Source organism: Gallinula chloropus (assembly GCF_964237585.1).
Source record: "Gallinula chloropus genome assembly, chromosome: 2".
Taxonomy (NCBI): Eukaryota; Metazoa; Chordata; class Aves; order Gruiformes; family Rallidae; genus Gallinula; species Gallinula chloropus.
This window is the reverse complement of record NC_140086.1, coordinates 129,370,230-129,387,232: the sequence shown is the minus strand read 5'-3', so window position 1 is coordinate 129,387,232 and position 17,003 is coordinate 129,370,230. Positions and strand designations below refer to the sequence as shown.

The following is a 17,003-nucleotide window of genomic DNA, read 5'->3' as shown; positions in this document are numbered from 1 at the left end:
AAACTCAGTACCCACCATGCTGCTGGGACCAACTTACTCAACCATGAGCCTGCGTTTACCGAGAACAATCGGAAATGCTTTCCAGATCCCTTATGCCACAGAAATAGACAGGGTGTCTAACCCATTTTGGTCAGGCTCAAGTGAAACTAAGGTTGCTGATACTCACTTTAAGGCCACTGTGGGCTCCAGATTAACCAGTCACATTCATTTCTGGTTTAGCGGGTGGAGAAGCAAAAGCAGGCTTGAAGTAAAATAGAAAGTGTTGCTCCACCTACATACTTATAGCATGTAAATACAAGACCTCTGTTACCCCAGCTCAGAGAACAGGGAACCTCTATTTGCTACTTTTTTTGCTACTAAATATCCTGTGTAAACCTTTCAGGTTGAGAGCAAACTACTTTAAAGCCAAAACCCAGAGAGGTGTTAGTGTACTTCAGGGCACCATCCCACCACCTACCTCTCTGCTACCGCCCTGTTTCACCCCACACACTGACTTTTTAAAGAAAAACCCATTTGCTGCCTCTCCCAGGCTCCGTTACCAGAAGGTGACAGAAATGTATGTCCAATTCCTAAAATTATCTCAGTAAACAAAGATTTCTGTGGGGTCTGGGAAATGGAAATGCACTGAAACACTCGAGCTGCTGAAAACACCCTCTAACTTCAAAAAGCTTCTATGCTATAACTAGAATAAATGAGAAGTCTTGCTTAGTCTGATTTTAAGTGTGTATGTAAACTTTGGCTAACAAGACAGGCTCGCTAGTATTTTCGAGTCTCTTCCATGACATAAAGGGATATTAACAAGGGCAAACTACTTTATTTAGGCAACTGTCTATATAACATCTAAAAATATGAGTAAAGTCCTAGTGCTTAAAAGAACAAAATAAACTAGAAGCAGAGCTAACAAGCACAGCGTAAATCAATGCTTTCAAGCACACAGCTACAAGTTTCAGGCTCTGTCCCGTGTTTAAAGCCACTCTTAAAAAATGTAGCATGTGTGTTCACGTGCACACACAGCTTTCACTCCACACCCATCCTGGCCAAAACATCCATTTTTATTAATGTCTGTATTTATGAAAAAAATAATCAACTTTGCAAGAGAACAGCTTTATAATGACCCAGTAATTAAGCATTTAAAATATATGTTGTTCTCATCACCTGATGTTCCAGCAAATTCTAACAAAATAAGGCTGTACACATGGCTGGGAGTTCGGGGTGGGGAGGTTAATTTCTTTTTAAAAAAAAAAAATCTGTTTCATCATTGCTACTTTCCACCCTTCAATCTCAAGACAAACCAAAAAAGTTTTCGAAGCCCTGGCAAGATAAATAGCTTCTTTGAAATCTTCTAGACCACACAAACAAGAACAGATTAAGTAGAGTAGTTCACCAGTTTTGCAACAGAAGTGTCAGATTTACCATACATTTCCTATTATTTTTGCTTCAAAACAAATAAGTACTTCCATCTCAAAGGATTCAGTACAATAAACCTTACTAACACAAGTCCAAAAAATAAAACCCAGAAACTTTTAAAGTATAAACTGATGCACATGATAACGGACGCCGCACGATACCAATTCTCTCTTTCATGCTCTACTAATTATTTTACTAGTACACTTTGTTGAGCTAATTGAATACCAACAAGAAGAAATAGCACTCAAATGCTGGCCATCACTAATGGCGATTCCACGTGGCCTTAAACTGATTAAGTGACCTAGAGCAGATGAGAGACAACGCCTCTGCTGGAGGAATGCTAGAACGTGTGGGGTCTGCGCTGTCCGGCCAAGCCATTTTCCTTCTCCTTCCCTTCTCTCACCCTGTCAAAACCCAAAAGTCATAGACAGCGACCACTCCACTCTTTTTGTCATTTTTATGCTTAATGTCACCAGACTCTGACTTAAGGGGAAAAAAAAAAAAGCCGCTGCTTTTCTATACTTAAATTACCTGCAAAGGAGAAACAAATTAGGCTTACGGTTTTCAGACATTATTTTATTTGATGTAACTTTCTCTGAAGAGTTCTCCCCCCAAAAAATGAAATCTGATTCAACTACACAATAATTGCCTGGACAAAACAGCACCAAACAATATTTTATAGGTGAATTTACAACAGAAAGCTACATGTTATTTAGAACTGTGTACTGTTCCCTGGAAAAAATTTTATACCCTCAAAGTATTGATTGCACCATCTTTCAGTTGGGATATAGAGCTAAATAATACACACACTTTGCAGACATACAAAATATTTTCTACATTAAGTTTTGATCTAAACTCAGGTTACTGGAAAAAATTTAATTTGTGATTAACCTGTTTTAAGAACTTAAATTTGTAAAGTAGTAATCACCATGCAATTTTTTTTTTCTATTGTCTACAAGGCTTTTCTCCTTTGTTATAGTGCAATAATTTTGGTCAGGGTAAGTATACCTATACTAGCAAACCCACACTGATGGTAAATAGCTTGTACTAGCACGGTTAAAGCACTGCAACTTGCACTTAAAGAGTCTTTCACAATTTTCTATATTTACTTAACAGAAATGTTAATCATATCATTCATTAAACTTTTAAGATTTTTAAGAATTACCACCTATGGCCTTCTGTGCTTTCGTCATAGCAGCTCTGATGACTGCACACCGGCTTACAGGGTATATAATACAAGAAAGCAAGCCCTGAGCTTTCACAAGAGGCCTTGATGAAAGCCTCAGAGCGTCGTTTCATTCTCTTCAGTTGGAGAAGTCAACAACTAAAATTCAGTTGTTCAAATTCTGAACTTTGCCACATTTCAACTTTACCATTCCTTTCAAAGGAAAGTCATATCAAAAAAAAAAATCACTTGTCTGTAAGAAGTGTATTTTCTTTAGCAATATTTAACAATTTCCCCCTGCTTTCATACTATTAAAAAACCACCATGACTTTAAGAAATAGTATATAAAGCAATTATGGGATAGCCACTATCACCTTTTGAATAACCCCATTATATTTTGTTTCCTTTTTCACAGAGCACAGATAGGGCATATTTTGAGGATGAAGATCACAGCAAGCTTTGACTTTTTCACTGTTGCTGTAGATTTAAATACACTGCTATGATCAGAGAACAAAAAATAGCACTTGCATTTACACACTGAAAAACACGCTCCTTAAGTGAGGTAGCATTTAACACTTACAGTTTTAGTTCACTTGTATTGAACTGACTGAAATGGTAAATTTCTATCCACTGCTTTCAAAGCAGGGAAAAGACCTAAATGCTACAGTTAACCAGTTAATTCATAAGTATAATTTACAAGTTAATTATCATTAGCATCAAGGTTATTTGCATTTAGTAACTTGCTGTTTTCAAATGCAGAACATTTTGCTAGATCCTTAAATCAAAATTAGGAACAAAGTTCGCATAAATGATGAAAATAATTTTGACCAAGTTTAATAAATTATTTATCAGTTAATTACTTCAAATTTAGTTTGTATACAGATGCACAAACTTATCACATCAAGACTATAATTACCATCTTCCTTTTACAATCATATCAATACTGATTTGTTAACAGAGATACCTAAATTAAGTGGTACATGCCCCTACTAGTAGATTGAGTTGCTTTTAGCAGAGAACATAGCTTAAGTACACCTTGCAAAGCTTTGAAATTCAACACACCATCTGCATATAGATATGTCCAACCATCGAGGATTTAAGAGCATTTTTAAGAAATAAAAAGGAGAAAGCTAAAAATATCAAATTAAAAAAAAAAAAATCAGCATAAGGAAGGCTATGATGTTACAGGATAAATATTCAACCACAGAAAGAAATCATCCTTCTTGAGGAGTTACTGATCATTTCTCTGCTAACACCACTCTTTGTTTGCCCACTTCATTCATCTCCCCCACCCACCATCACCCCCCAAAAATTCCACTCATTTCCAGCTACACTGGCACCAGCTTTGTGCCTAGTACTGGACTACACAGTGAGACACAGCTACAGTAATAACCAGAACTGGAGCTACCAAAGGGCCTCGAAACAAAGCACTCACTCCCCTCCCTCTCCTGCCCCAAACCTCAAAGACATGCTTTAATAGTTTGCAACCACACACACACGCGTTATCCACAGAGTGCAAGGGAACTTCAGAGAACTGGATTATAAAGGAAGAAGAAACAGGTCTGAGCACCTGCTCAGGCCCCTCTTCCCCCCCCCAAACCAGACAAAGCTCTCCTCATCCAGCCCAAGTCTCATCGGGTAGGACATTCACCACAGCCAGCTCCAGCAAATTACTGCTGCTCAAAATTTCTTCCTCGGCAACTTGCAGGACTTCATCATGGTGAAAGTCATGCAAGTTTTGGACAGACTTTTCAATGCCTTGCCTTTTTTCCTTCCCACCACCCCACTACCCGCCTCCCCCCCTCCCCCCCGCCTTTTCTTCTTAAAGGGAACCACCCAAAATGATACACCCAGTGACACACACAAGGCAGAACTGCCTCAAAGAGCGGCTTTCTGGAATACAGAACCACACGTGATTTCCACCAACACTCCACAGCTGAAAAGTCAAGATAGCTTGAAGCCTCATTTGAAAAGCCATTTTGAAGCACTGCAGTACAACACACAGCATTGCTATACAGCGGGAGACTGACGTAACCACACGTGCAGCACTGCGTCTGTACCGCCATTCATGCATTCAGAAGTAGCATTTTCATATTAAGATGCTGAACTTAATCCAACGTATGCAAAAACAGTAACAGTCATAGTAAGTGAACTGTGTGGTCCAGGTGACATGAGCAAAAGGCCCAGACAAGCAACATACCTAAGTTTTATTTGCTAGAGGCGCAGGCAAAAGCCAGCCGCAGCAAACAAACGCAACTTAGTGATTTTACTGAAGCCAGTCAAATACAAAGGGAAAGCAATCTAACCCTAAAAGCTAAAAGGGCTAAAAGCCCCTAGCCTAACAGCTTGAAGGGCTCTAGAAATTATAATGATCAATTTTTTTGAATCTTCTTCCAACATTACTTTCAAGGAGTGATGCATAACATCAACTCTATATGGCTGAAGCACATGCTACATACCCGAATGGATGACTTTCCTCATAACTTGAGTTTAAGTGAACAATTGCCAATTCTTGTACAGTGGTACACACGATCTCAACAGCTGTATAAGAGGTGTGCACTCCACAACTTTTGCCTGAAGTTTACAGTTCTATTTTAAATGCAGATCTGGGGCATATTTACACGTAAACAGTCACTTCTTGCTTAAGAGAGCAGACAGATAGCAGAAGAGGTAAAAATCACATTATTTATAAAAGATTCCCTCTCAACCGCATAACAGAAAAATGAAAACTTCTAAATAAGACTCATTAACTCACTCTAAACAAAATAAACAGCCACCCAAAACAAGTTAGCAAATAGAACAGGACCTCACCGTTTACTATTATGACTCTGACCATCACTGAGAAGCAAACTTAATATTTCATAAATAAATAAATGGTCACATACTTTATTATCATAACTTAATGTGGAGTGGTTGGGTGGTTATTTTGTTTGGGGGGAAGGGCCTTTAAGAGAAATACTTCAATACAATAAGCATTTGGCACATTTTTGAGTGAACTGGTATTAAGTGTAAAATAGTTTTACACCACTGCTACTGAGCATCAACATTAAACTCTGAAAAGAAGTTTAATAACTACATAGCATTCAAAAAATCATCTCTGCTCTAAGACCTGTCCATTTCTCATGTATTTTGTACACATTACTAGGATAAGTTTCAATATCTGTGCTGCACCCTAGAATGCTCCAATTTTTTCACTAAGTGTTAGTAAGTCTACAGACTACGTGTTAAGCTATATGCTTGCAATCTCTTAGTATGTATTTGAATTTGAAATCTGAATTCGTAGACAGCTTTAAATGCCTTTCATCCTTGAAAGCTGCACATTTCTTCAAAGTATCCCACATGAAAAATTTCTGTGCAGGTGCAGAGTTCATACAATCAAGTAACAAACAAGTACTGGGATATCCCAGCACTTCCTTAGGCTCCAAAGGAGTACCTCCTGATTGGCAATAGCAGTTTTCAGTGTGCTCTCACCATGTAAACGCTACTGCCCACCACCACCTTAAGTCATCAAAACTTTTACTTACACAAAGCTCGCTGTAGAACTCTTGCTGTTGATCAGCACCAGCACCCACTGGGATCAATACCACTGAGACACTTAATATTGAATCCCTCGCACTTGACCCTGGTGAATAGCTCCCTGCACGCACCAGTGTGCTGGTTTTCCACAAAGAAAGAGTGGGTCATTCAGGGATCCAGTTCCCTCTGTAGGAAAGGCCCATGTGCTCTTTACAGTCCAGCAGCACACAGCCAAGCACCTCAATGGTGAGGGGGGATCCTGCAGAAGTTGGTCTACAATTCACAAACTCACCTGAAACGTTATTTTAGAATTGGGGACAATATTCCAAGACAGACGGGTAAGGTGGTGGTTGTTGGTTTGGTTTTTGTTGGGTTTGGGTTTTTTTCCCCCCTAACCATTACCTGCTTAAGATTGCCACAAAACTTTCGCCAGAAAATTTTTGAGAGCATGTTTATCAGAATTTTAACTTGTGTCAGGAAAAAAGACGTGGTTTGCATTATAGGTGTAGCCTGTTATCTGGGGTTAAACTGCTATGAAAATTCCTCAAACATCCTACAGATTATGCTTCTCAAGTACTGTCCTAAAGAGACATCATTTTGAAATTTCTTCTCAAAATGTAGGAGGAAAAATTGAACTGTTCTTCCACAACAACCAAGAGGCCACCAATCACAGATAGTTCCCCCTACATGTATAAACCACTTTATCACCAGAGGAAAAAAAATAAAACACCCAGACTTCTGGATGATCTGTTCTGTCAGTGGTTTAAAATTACTGTTTAAAAAAAAAAAACAACACATATCTTTTGCCTTTGGTAGGTGATACACACATTTCCCTGTCAAAGCTAGAGCAGTTTTGCAAACTTGGTTTCCCAAGAGCCTCCCATAGCACGTTGGGGACTTCCTCTGAGGGCAGAGGAAAGTGGCAGAGACCGTGCAGGATCAGGCCCCAGGATGAAGGCTGTGTGGAGCAACTGCACAGCACAACCCACTCAAGGTTTGGGGTTTCTCCCCACCACCTCCTTCTCATAGCTACCCCCTCCTGCCCTGCTTATTCCTAGAGTCCCATCTTGATCCACACATGCTAGATATTTAACAGATAATTCAAAATCCAAACATAACAAGGTTTTTTTACTTCATCCCTAACTGCTATTCAACATGAAGTTTCAGGAAAAGAAGTGATTGTGAACCCAACTAAAAACTTAATGTTTTGAGGTTCGGGGTTTTTTTGCTCACCAGAAGTTGTTCCTCTCACACAGACTAGAGTCCCCTCTAACTGGGATTTTGATTCCTGCACTGCAGTATTTAAGGTAAAGCAAGCTCTGTTTTTTGAGGGAAAGCCTACAGAACCTATGCACTTAACATATAGAAATAAAATCAGTTTACTGAAACAATGAAGTACAGCTATTTTTACAAATGGGGTGAGTGTATTACACACACGGTATAGACTACATATTTTAAAATAGCATTCCTGAAGTTCAGCTGAGCATGAAAGTTAATCTTTCAAAAGTGAACATTCAGCTCTACTTGTGTTCAAGTGTACTAGTACTAGCAAAAAACCCCATGTTACTATTTTTATTAATTCTCTAGATATTTTTAGCTCGTCTCTTCTTAAACTGCAAATTATTTTATGGCAATATAATCTTTTAAAATGCACATGTGTGTACATATACATTCACAGGCACATATACACATATTGTCTTTGAAACATTTCCCTCTGTTGTTCCTCACCAATCAGGCTACAGCCACAAAATGTTCGAGTCACCAAAAAACCAAAAATTAAAATGGAATAATTCCCTCCCCAGCTGAAGACCTCTCATTTCAAGACAATTTTGTTTCAAATACTTAGTCCCATACCCAAGAAGAGTCAGATTCCTCTTTGACTCATTGTTGTCTGTGTTTGTATCCAAATTTCAACAGTTTTAAAATACAGAATGCCTCATTTTACCTGTTAGAGGCCGTTTTCCATCCAGATTTGCAAAAGGACAGTTTTAGTTGCTGCTGATTCCGCTGCCCCATGAAGAGGCAGGCAACAGGGGAGGTATATTGATGCTAAGGTTACCTTGCACAGAAGGCAAGGTAACCTTCTCTTTTGCCCGCTGTCATGATGACACACTAACAATTACTATTATAATTTAATATAATTTTCCATTTCAAAATTTCACACACTTGGGGGGGAAAAAAAGAAGAGAGACACCACCTTCTTCAGCCCCACTTACTGCTGTTACATGTACTGTATTTTAACATTTACCCTACCATTGACACTAGTAACATGCTTTATTTCATAAGTATCCAACCACAAGCATCAAGATTGTGTTCTTGGCTAAAAGTATACATCTTTCAACACACACACACACACACACACACAAACACTGCAGATCTGGAAAGAAGCAGAACAATATTAGATTTTTGTTAATTACCTGAAAGATGCCCAAACACAGGAGCTCTTTGCTCCCATACAGCAACTTTTCAAACCCCTATTACTTATTCCAAGTGACAAGAAGGAACAACTACCACTATCCATCCCCATGGATATATGTGCCCAGAGAGGCTGGGTGGCACCAGTAAGCACCGAGCTTACTGATTTGTCCCAACAAGGCACACCCCAACACCTGGAGAGATTTTGGATGGCACAATCAATTATATTTTCTCTTTTTGGACTGCAAGCATAAGAGTCCAGATGAAGAGGCATACAAGGGCACTTGTACTTGTACGTACACTTGACAAGCCACAAAGAAAAAAAAAAAGGATGGAAGCGTCAGACAAACTCTGACACACAAATATTTCTGCAAACAGTGTCACACTTGTAGGCAAATTTAGGGAAAAGTTAAGGTTTTATCTTAGCTTTCAACAGTAATTAGCATACAATTCAACATACAATTCCATATTCTGCATCGTTTGAGATAAAGAATGGATGGACGTACAAATAAACATTCTGCATATTAAACCAAGATGAGAACACATATTAAGAGAGTCTCATATTGAAGCTCTCTGGAACTACATAAAGCACCTCCACAGCGCTAAGTGCATCAATCCTAGTCAATCTTTTCCACCTATCCCTCTATAAAACATGAAAAGTTATCCACCTTACTTAGATTTTACAGTGTTTAATTTTTGCAACCATTCTCATCTCTTTACGGATTCTGAATAATCAAATTCCAACAGAAATTTTGACTCTTAAATTACAAGAAAAAATCCTACATCCATATTACCATGTGTCCATGTCACTGGGCTTCAGTAAGGATTAAATCATCAGAAAAGTGTCTTTAATTGTCACTATGCATTGGCCCTACATATTTGTTACCAAAATCCCATGAGGATAAAATCCTACAAGCTAAGATGACATTAAGGAGAAGAGCCATTTTGAGGCCCAGAGAACCTTTTTGTGAGCTTCTCTGAAGGGCCAGCTTTGTCCATGTTTAAGTATAAGGAGTGTATTTTAATTTTGGCTGGGTCCCTCTCTCATGGCCATTATGGGAAGCCTCACATTTTCTGTTAGGTAATTAAATCCTAGGTCATTTAGGAATTTTTCAGGTCAAATCTAAGCATTTGAAGTCTACCCAGTAGCTAGCCAGAAGCCATAAAAGGACTCTGGGACTGTAGAGTCCTATGCTCTGCACTTAGAAGAGCAACTGAAATGAACACAGTTCCATTTTACAGAAATACCACCTTCAAGGTCTCAAAAATGTGGAAAATGTTATTACCCCATGCTTGAGATGAAAAAAGGAGGGAGGAGAGATATTTTTAAAAATTAAACATTTCCTGATTATATTTTACTACCCTTGAAGTTTTGCCTTTTTTTACTCCACACCTTCACAATTTACCTTATCTACACACAACTTAAGGTCCTCTATAAGTTATCAGGTAGCCTTCACTAAAGGGAAGGTACCAACCTCTCAGAACGTTTGTTTAGAGACATGTTTGATGTACTCAAGCTCAGTTTTGAAAGCTGCAACAAGAGGGTTTGGTGGGTTGTTTTTTTAAAATAATCAAACAGTACTAGGAATCATAAAAATTAAAGTTCCAACAACATGATAATTAACATGGCTAGTGAAGAATTATCTGTGCTTGTCCTAACGATTCAGTGTCTACTTAGGTATTACCACAACTAACCAGGTTTGTTTCCATTTTCATCACAGGCTTTCAAAAATGTTTAAAAACACATTAATTTCCTATTCACATCTGCAAAAATGTGGAAACTTAGAATAAAACCCAAAACTTACTATGCAAAAGTTTTGGCCCTTCAGACTCAAAACCATTTTAGTTTAGACCCAGGCACAGCCCCTCACCTCTTTCTGTGGAAAAGAGTATGAATACGGCTAGTAAATGACTTTTTTTTTAATCATGTCTTCTTACATTTAGCATATTTCTTCCTGCTTGATATTTACAGAAATAAAACTAAAAAAAAAAAAATAATAATAATCAGTGCTACTAAACTGTTGGGGTTATTTTAGTAACTGTGGCCACTGCAGCCACCATAGGTAGTTCAGCCTTGCAAAGCCATCACCCACAGCCTTGCGTGTGGTGTGCAAGATACAAACCCTCATTACACTGATAATTAGCGGCGCAGTCCAATGTCCATCCAACAGCGTATCAGTCACTGCTGGATGGCTGCGTGAGGGATTTGGGGCCTGTTTTCCACAAACCAGCCTTCGGATACTTGCATGCTAGAGGTGAAGCACAGCTGGCAGGTCATCACTTCCCAGCAGCACAGTTTAAGAGGTGGTGTTACCTACAAAATGCACCTTTACTACTCTCGTCTCCTGCTCCTCTCCGAGACAAGCCCCCCAGAAAAGACACAGCGATTGCATTTTCTCAAACAGGGCAGGAGGGATAAAAGAAATAAACCTTCCAATTGGAAGAAAAATACATCATTATCACAACTGAGGTGTTGTGAGCATTTTAGGCAGGCAGAGGCCTCAGGAGCAGGTGTGGTCAATCACGCCTGGGTGGGAAGCCCACCTGGAGGTGGGAGCCAGGGCTGGGAGGCTAGGCCAGGCACATCCCCAGGTGCCCAGAGTTAGCGCCTGCCCTCCCCCCTCATCACGCCCCAGTGACATCAGGGCCATATGAATAATCAGATTGCAGCCTATATCGCCTTGCAAGATACCAGCTGCTCTTGAATTGCAGCAAGGTAGTACCCAAACCCTCACGCCATAAGTTCCATGGGCACAGGCACATATACCCTGTGGGCTGCCACCATTCTCCCCCCCACACTGCTGCTTCGCGAGAAGAAAACCCATCTAAGTACTGATTGTGACTAACAGTGCCCTGCCTTCCCTTACAGAGCGTGACTAGCAGTCAGAATTATTACGATGCCTTCTCCAATTTTTGCATAAAGTGACCTAAGCCTTTAAATATTGCAATAGGACCCCTCCACACTGAGGGGTCTGAATGTAGAAATTCTGCATTCCTTTGGCATTCCCCTGAGATTTCAATAGTAAGTCAGGAATCTACTCTGAGCTTATTAAATACTTTGCACCTCCCCCAAAATAATTCCCCACCCTTCCATCAAGGAAACCTTGACCAGGCCCCTTCTTTCAACTGCAGCATGTCCCCTTGTCTGTTCTTAAATGCTTCCAACGGGGAGGGGAGGGAGAAAGCCACACACGGGCTCCGTCTTTCCTTCCACAGCAGGTAGGAAGGTAATTTTGCAAACCTGGGTGTGCCCACTTCAAATCTGAGGATCCAGCAAGGGCTGGAATGCAGTGACTACTGGGCCCAAGAATTTCACCCTGAATAACAAGCCAGGCACAATCCACCATCTTCTGGATTCAGCTCAACTTTAGGGCAACCCTAGCTGACACCACCTCGACCTTCCTTTACGAGAGGAGGATATGGATTACCAAACCCTTACCCTTTCCTCCCATGGAGAAAAGCCACCTCCAGAGACAGATACCCAAAAAGTACCTTAGCAAGCGGTAATACACACTTTCTGCTAAAAATAAAAAAAAAAAACCCAGATTTAAAAAGGGTGTGAGGAGGGGAGCTGGGAGTCTCCATGAAGCAGCCTAACAGCAACAGAGGTCAATACAGTGTATTGAATAATTTCAGTGCACTACAAAGCAACTTTCATGAAGTGATCATTCAACCAAACTATTAATCGTACACTCATGTTGAAAGACTTGACAAATCCACTTTTTTTTAAGAAAAAAAATCTTTTTTTCTTTTTTTTTTTCTTTTTTTTTTTCTTTTAATGGCATGACTGCTCTCACACTGGAGTGCCCAGGGCTCTCTGGAAAACGAAGCCCTCCCCAGCCTCACAGCATGTGAGCACGCTGGGTGGGCCTGGTGAGCAAACCCGACCCCCCCCCCCCACCTCCCCCCAACCCCCAGCTGCATCTGACACCTTTCCCTTGTGCAAAGAGATACAAAGACTTCAAATAAGTTACTTTGAAAGCACCTCAATAACCAGTTTCACCAAAACACTCAACTCTTTTTGCACATATCTAACTACTCTAAAAATACGCCCAGTAAGCAATGTTTATGGAGACACGGAAAAAAACTCCAACTTCGACACACCACCACCACCACCCTCCCCCTCCCAAAAAAAAAAAGAAGCATTAGACATCTATAAAAGGAACAAGAGAGCCACTTTTACATATGGAAGCCAATGAACGAATTTTAAGTGGCTTTCTATATTTGATTTTGGGAGAGGGGGAGCGGAAACAAAGGGGAAGGAAGTGCAGTTCTGAAAAACGCAATTTAATTTTCTGTTAAACAGCAGTATAAATTTGAACTGTATCTGATACACCCTAACATGATACCACATGGCAAAGCAGTGTTTTAACAAATAAGGGCTGTGGGAGAAGCAATACGGGTGCGCTGACACAACTGCATTTGCAGGTTTTTTTCAGTGCTACGCCTGTGTGTAGGCAAGGCATGCCTAGGGAAGTGCTGAAGTTCACTGCAGAATTCTTTTTGACAAGTCACACAGGCTGATGCACGTTTCTGATAATTGCTGATTCTCAGACAAATAGGAAGACCAGTATGAGGAATGGATTTTTACACCACTTCAGCTGACAGCCCAAAGAACAGGAAAATACTTCTGAGCACGTTAAACATTGACCAAAAGGGAAAAAAAAAGTTGGGGGGCACCAGTGATTTTAAATTTACATTTAGATGTGTGGAATTAATTATCTTTCAGCAGCAGAAACAGAGTACTACTTTCTCAAGTTTAAGATTAATAAGCATGATATAAAAAAATCTGGTTATTACAGGGCCTGATAGGAAATTATCAATTCCTGCATGTCCCATGGAATCTTCTCCTTAAATCTAAAAGTATATTCCATCTACACCATTTTTACATACAAAAGATCTGAAATATAGGCTACTCTAAATCAAAGCCATGTATCTTGCATATTAAATGAGGAAGAGCACACACAGCATAATAATTTCCAATGAAAAGTATCAAATAAATATAACCATCAACATTAGCATGCTGTGAATTGGTCCAGAGAGGGGTTCCCCCCATTAAGGAGAGCAAATATCCTCTATACTTTCAAAAGTGAAGCTTTCCTCTAACACTAAATAGTGATTAAACTTCTAATTCTCAAAATACCAAGATATAACACCCATCAAGTCAGATCATTCACCTTTTAAAATCAAATATTTTTTTAAAGACTGTACTTAAAAAAACCCCAAACTGAAATAGTAGAAGCCCCTTTTAACAAAGTTGTAGAGACAGACATACTTCCCAGATTGAATAATGGAGTACAGGAACAAGCACGTGGAAAGTTTGATCTATTTTGCTTTTACTCTCTAGTGCACCGCCAGGTTTTCTATAATCTAAATATTTGTTAAAGAAGCGGGCTGAATTGCTATAGGCAGTATAAAAATACTACCCTGCTTTATTGCAAGCATTGCTCCATTACACGAGGCCCAACAAAATTACTACCTTGCAAAAATTAAGCATACGTTTAGAAATTAAGGATGCATAAATCCTGCCCTTATTGGGAAGAAGTCATCCTGCTGCTGCTTCTATAGACTGGCTCAAAATAGTGAGGAAAATATCCTCTCAAACACAGATGAGACTTCCACTACGTGCCTATAAAATGCTTCAGACTCCAACATGGCAGGATCCAAAAAAAAAAAAGAAAAAGAAAAAAAAAGAAAAGAAAAATATGTACACCAATATATTCACAAGATGCTTTTTGTTGCTGGAGCACAGCTCATGTGCTTGCCCGTTACACAGCTCACAACACCACATTTCATTTCCTGCTAACAGCCAGATTTTTAACTCTTCTCACGGAACTTTAAATTTTAAAAAATCTTCACAATCATTTGCCACCAGACAATAATAACTCGCTTCTCCCACAAAAGGGCGCTTTGTTGTTGTTTTTTAAATAATTAAATACTACCACTGTTGCCCGGTTCAAGACGCTACATTAGAAATACATGGGATGACCGTAAAAAACACAAAAAAAGAACCCCAAAACCCTCTCTAGGACAGCACGGAGCCCGCGCCTGTGGGTTTAAGAAAGCGGTGCATTTATCTACAGGGAAAAGAAACACAAACCTAAGCATTTTTCAAATTGCTTCTCACTGGGTAACTGAGGGCAAGGGGGGAGGTGGGGGGGCTGTGGTGTAAAAAAGAAATTACCTTTGTCTTTTAGGGACTGAATGTTCAACTTCTATGAGTTTCCCGTGCAGCTCCACTTTACCTGCAGTGACAAACGGAAAAGGGAAAAATAATTGAGCGCGGCTGCCTGTCCCCCGCGTCCCCCGTCTCCCGGAGCGGGGTTGCAGCGGGCGTAAGGCAGGAATCGGGAGCGCAACACGTTAGCCCATTCATCGGCGGCCCGGGCAGCGGCGAACCGGGGACCCGGCGCCCGGGAAGGAGACGCAGCCCGGGGCCGAGCCGCTGCCGCGGGGGAGCCGGGGCTGCCTTCGGCGGGGCCCCCTTCCTCCGCTCCCAGCTCCAAGCGACCCGCGGAAACGCCGCGTGAGGGGAACCGCGCTCGGCCCCGCCGGGCTGGCCAGGCCGGGGCGGTCTCGGTGGAGGGAGAGCGGGGGCTCCGCCGCCCCCCGCCGGGCCTCCAACTTCGGGCGGTTTTCTGCTCGGAAGCGGGCGGGAACGGAGCCGAAAGGAGACACCGAGCACAGCCCGAGCCCATCTTTTCCGAGGGAGCCTCTCCCAGCGAACCTCCGCAAAGCCGCTTCGGGCGGAGAAAACAAATTTAAAAATAAAGGAAAAAATTATTTCTTTAATTTATTTTTTTATATATATATAAAGCACAGAAAAACAGGATGTCGGGGCCAGGAGCCGGCGCGCTGCTGGAGGCGGTGATGGGTGCGTGAGAGCAGCGAAGAGAAACCGAAATAAATAGCAGAGCAGCGCGGAGTGTGTCTGTGTGTGTAGGGGGGGGCAGGCAGGGCTCCCCCCGCTCCCAAGTTTAGGGCAATTCGGCGACTCGCCCCCAGCCTTGCGGCCTGCGCCAAGCCGCGGGAGCCCCAGGCCGCGCCGCGGGGGAGGCGGCCCCTGCGAGGGGCTGCGGGGGGGGGTCCAGCTGTACCCGGGGGGAGGCTGTGGAGGGTGTGCAGCCGCTGCCCCGCGGAGCGCAGCGCGACCCGCGCAGAGCTCCCGCTCCCGCAGCACGCCTCCGCCTCACTGCACCCACCACCCCCCCCACCCCCCCAACGCAGCGAGGGCCCCCGGCCGGGCAGGGCTGGCCGTGGGGTGTGGAAAAACATGGGAGCCGCCGCGCCGCGGGTCCGTGGGCCCAGGCTCCCGCCCCTCCCCGGCCCCACTCCCCCGCCACGCCGGGCCAGCCCCTCCCGGGGGGCCGCCGCCGCGCAACCCCTTCGCAAAGCCTCCGCGGGAAGGCCTGGCGGCTCCAGCCGCGCCAGGAAAACAACAGTTTGCACCTCACCTGGGGGTGCGGGGGGCAGGGTACCAGGGACCCCCACCCGACCTCTCCCCCCCCCCCCCCCCCCCCCCAGCCCAGGCCGGCGGCGCGGCCCAGCCCGCCGCTGCAGCAGCTCCGCGGCCGCGGAGAAGCGCGGGCGGCGGGAGCCGTCGGGGTTGCGGGGAACAGGGGTGGGGGGGGCGGAGGGGCTGCTCACCTGAAAGTGCCTCGATGGCCTTCATGGCCCAGCTCTCGTCGGGGCAGTCCACGAAGGCGTACCCCGTCTTCACCAGGAACTGGCCCGAGAAGGGGATCTTGGAGTCTTTAAAGAGACTTTCCAGGTCGAGAGGGCTGACGTTCTCGCCGAGGTTGCCGATGTAGAGCTTGTTCATCTTCCTGGCGGCTCGGGGAGGCGCGCACCGCGGGCTGCAACCCTCGTCTTGCGAGAGGAGGTGGGGAGGAAGGGGGAAATAAAACAAAATGCGATGGAGGAAGGAGAGAGAGAGAGAGAGAGAGGAGAGAGAGAGGAGAGGACGGGGAAAAAAAAAAAAAAATCAGATCTGCAGCTTGTGTCCCTCCCTCCCTCTCTCTCTCTGGAGGGGTAAAAAAAAAAAAAAAAAAAAAAAAAAGCGTAGCCAAACGGGAGCCCTAAGTGCCTGCCGAGCTACCCGGGCGCATGGGGGGCGCGGGGGAAACACCCAGCGCCGGGGCCGCGGATGGCGGGCTGAGGAGAGGAAAAGGAGGAGGGGAAGGGGGGAGGAAGAAGAAAAAAAAAAAAAAAAAAAACTACTTTTTTTGTCTTGCCCCCAAGCCCCTTTGGCAGCAGCAGGCGGACTATGAAAATGTCACACTACGTGCGTGCAGGCGCCGCCTCTCCGTATAAAAAAAAAAAAAAAAAAAAAAAACCACCGAGAAGGGGAGGGGGGAGGGAAGGAGAGAAGGAGAGAGAAAAAAAATTACTTGAATATTCCGGCTTTTTGAATGAGCCACGTGTTCAAACTACAAATCAACTTCTCACGTGAGGAATCCCAGCTCTTCAATTAGCGAGTGTATGGGGCGCGCACACACTC

General features: G+C 43.0%; 1 protein-coding gene across 4 annotated transcripts in view; it reads right to left on the bottom strand.

The window, feature by feature from the left end:
- The window catches only part of IGF2BP3 (insulin like growth factor 2 mRNA binding protein 3), a gene marked incomplete at both ends in the record, with an annotated part of 113,533 nt that extends 97,208 nt beyond the window's left edge, over nt 1–16,325 (bottom strand). For all 4 annotated transcript variants that reach the window (XM_084279702.1, XM_084279703.1, XM_084279704.1 and 1 more), the window contains 2 exons: nt 14,688–14,748; nt 16,151–16,325. In XM_084279702.1, coding sequence (XP_084135828.1) covers nt 14,688–14,748; nt 16,151–16,325 — 236 coding nt within the window. The remainder of the gene's footprint in view (nt 1–14,687; nt 14,749–16,150) is intronic.
- Nucleotides 16,326–17,003: the final 678 nt, after the last annotated feature.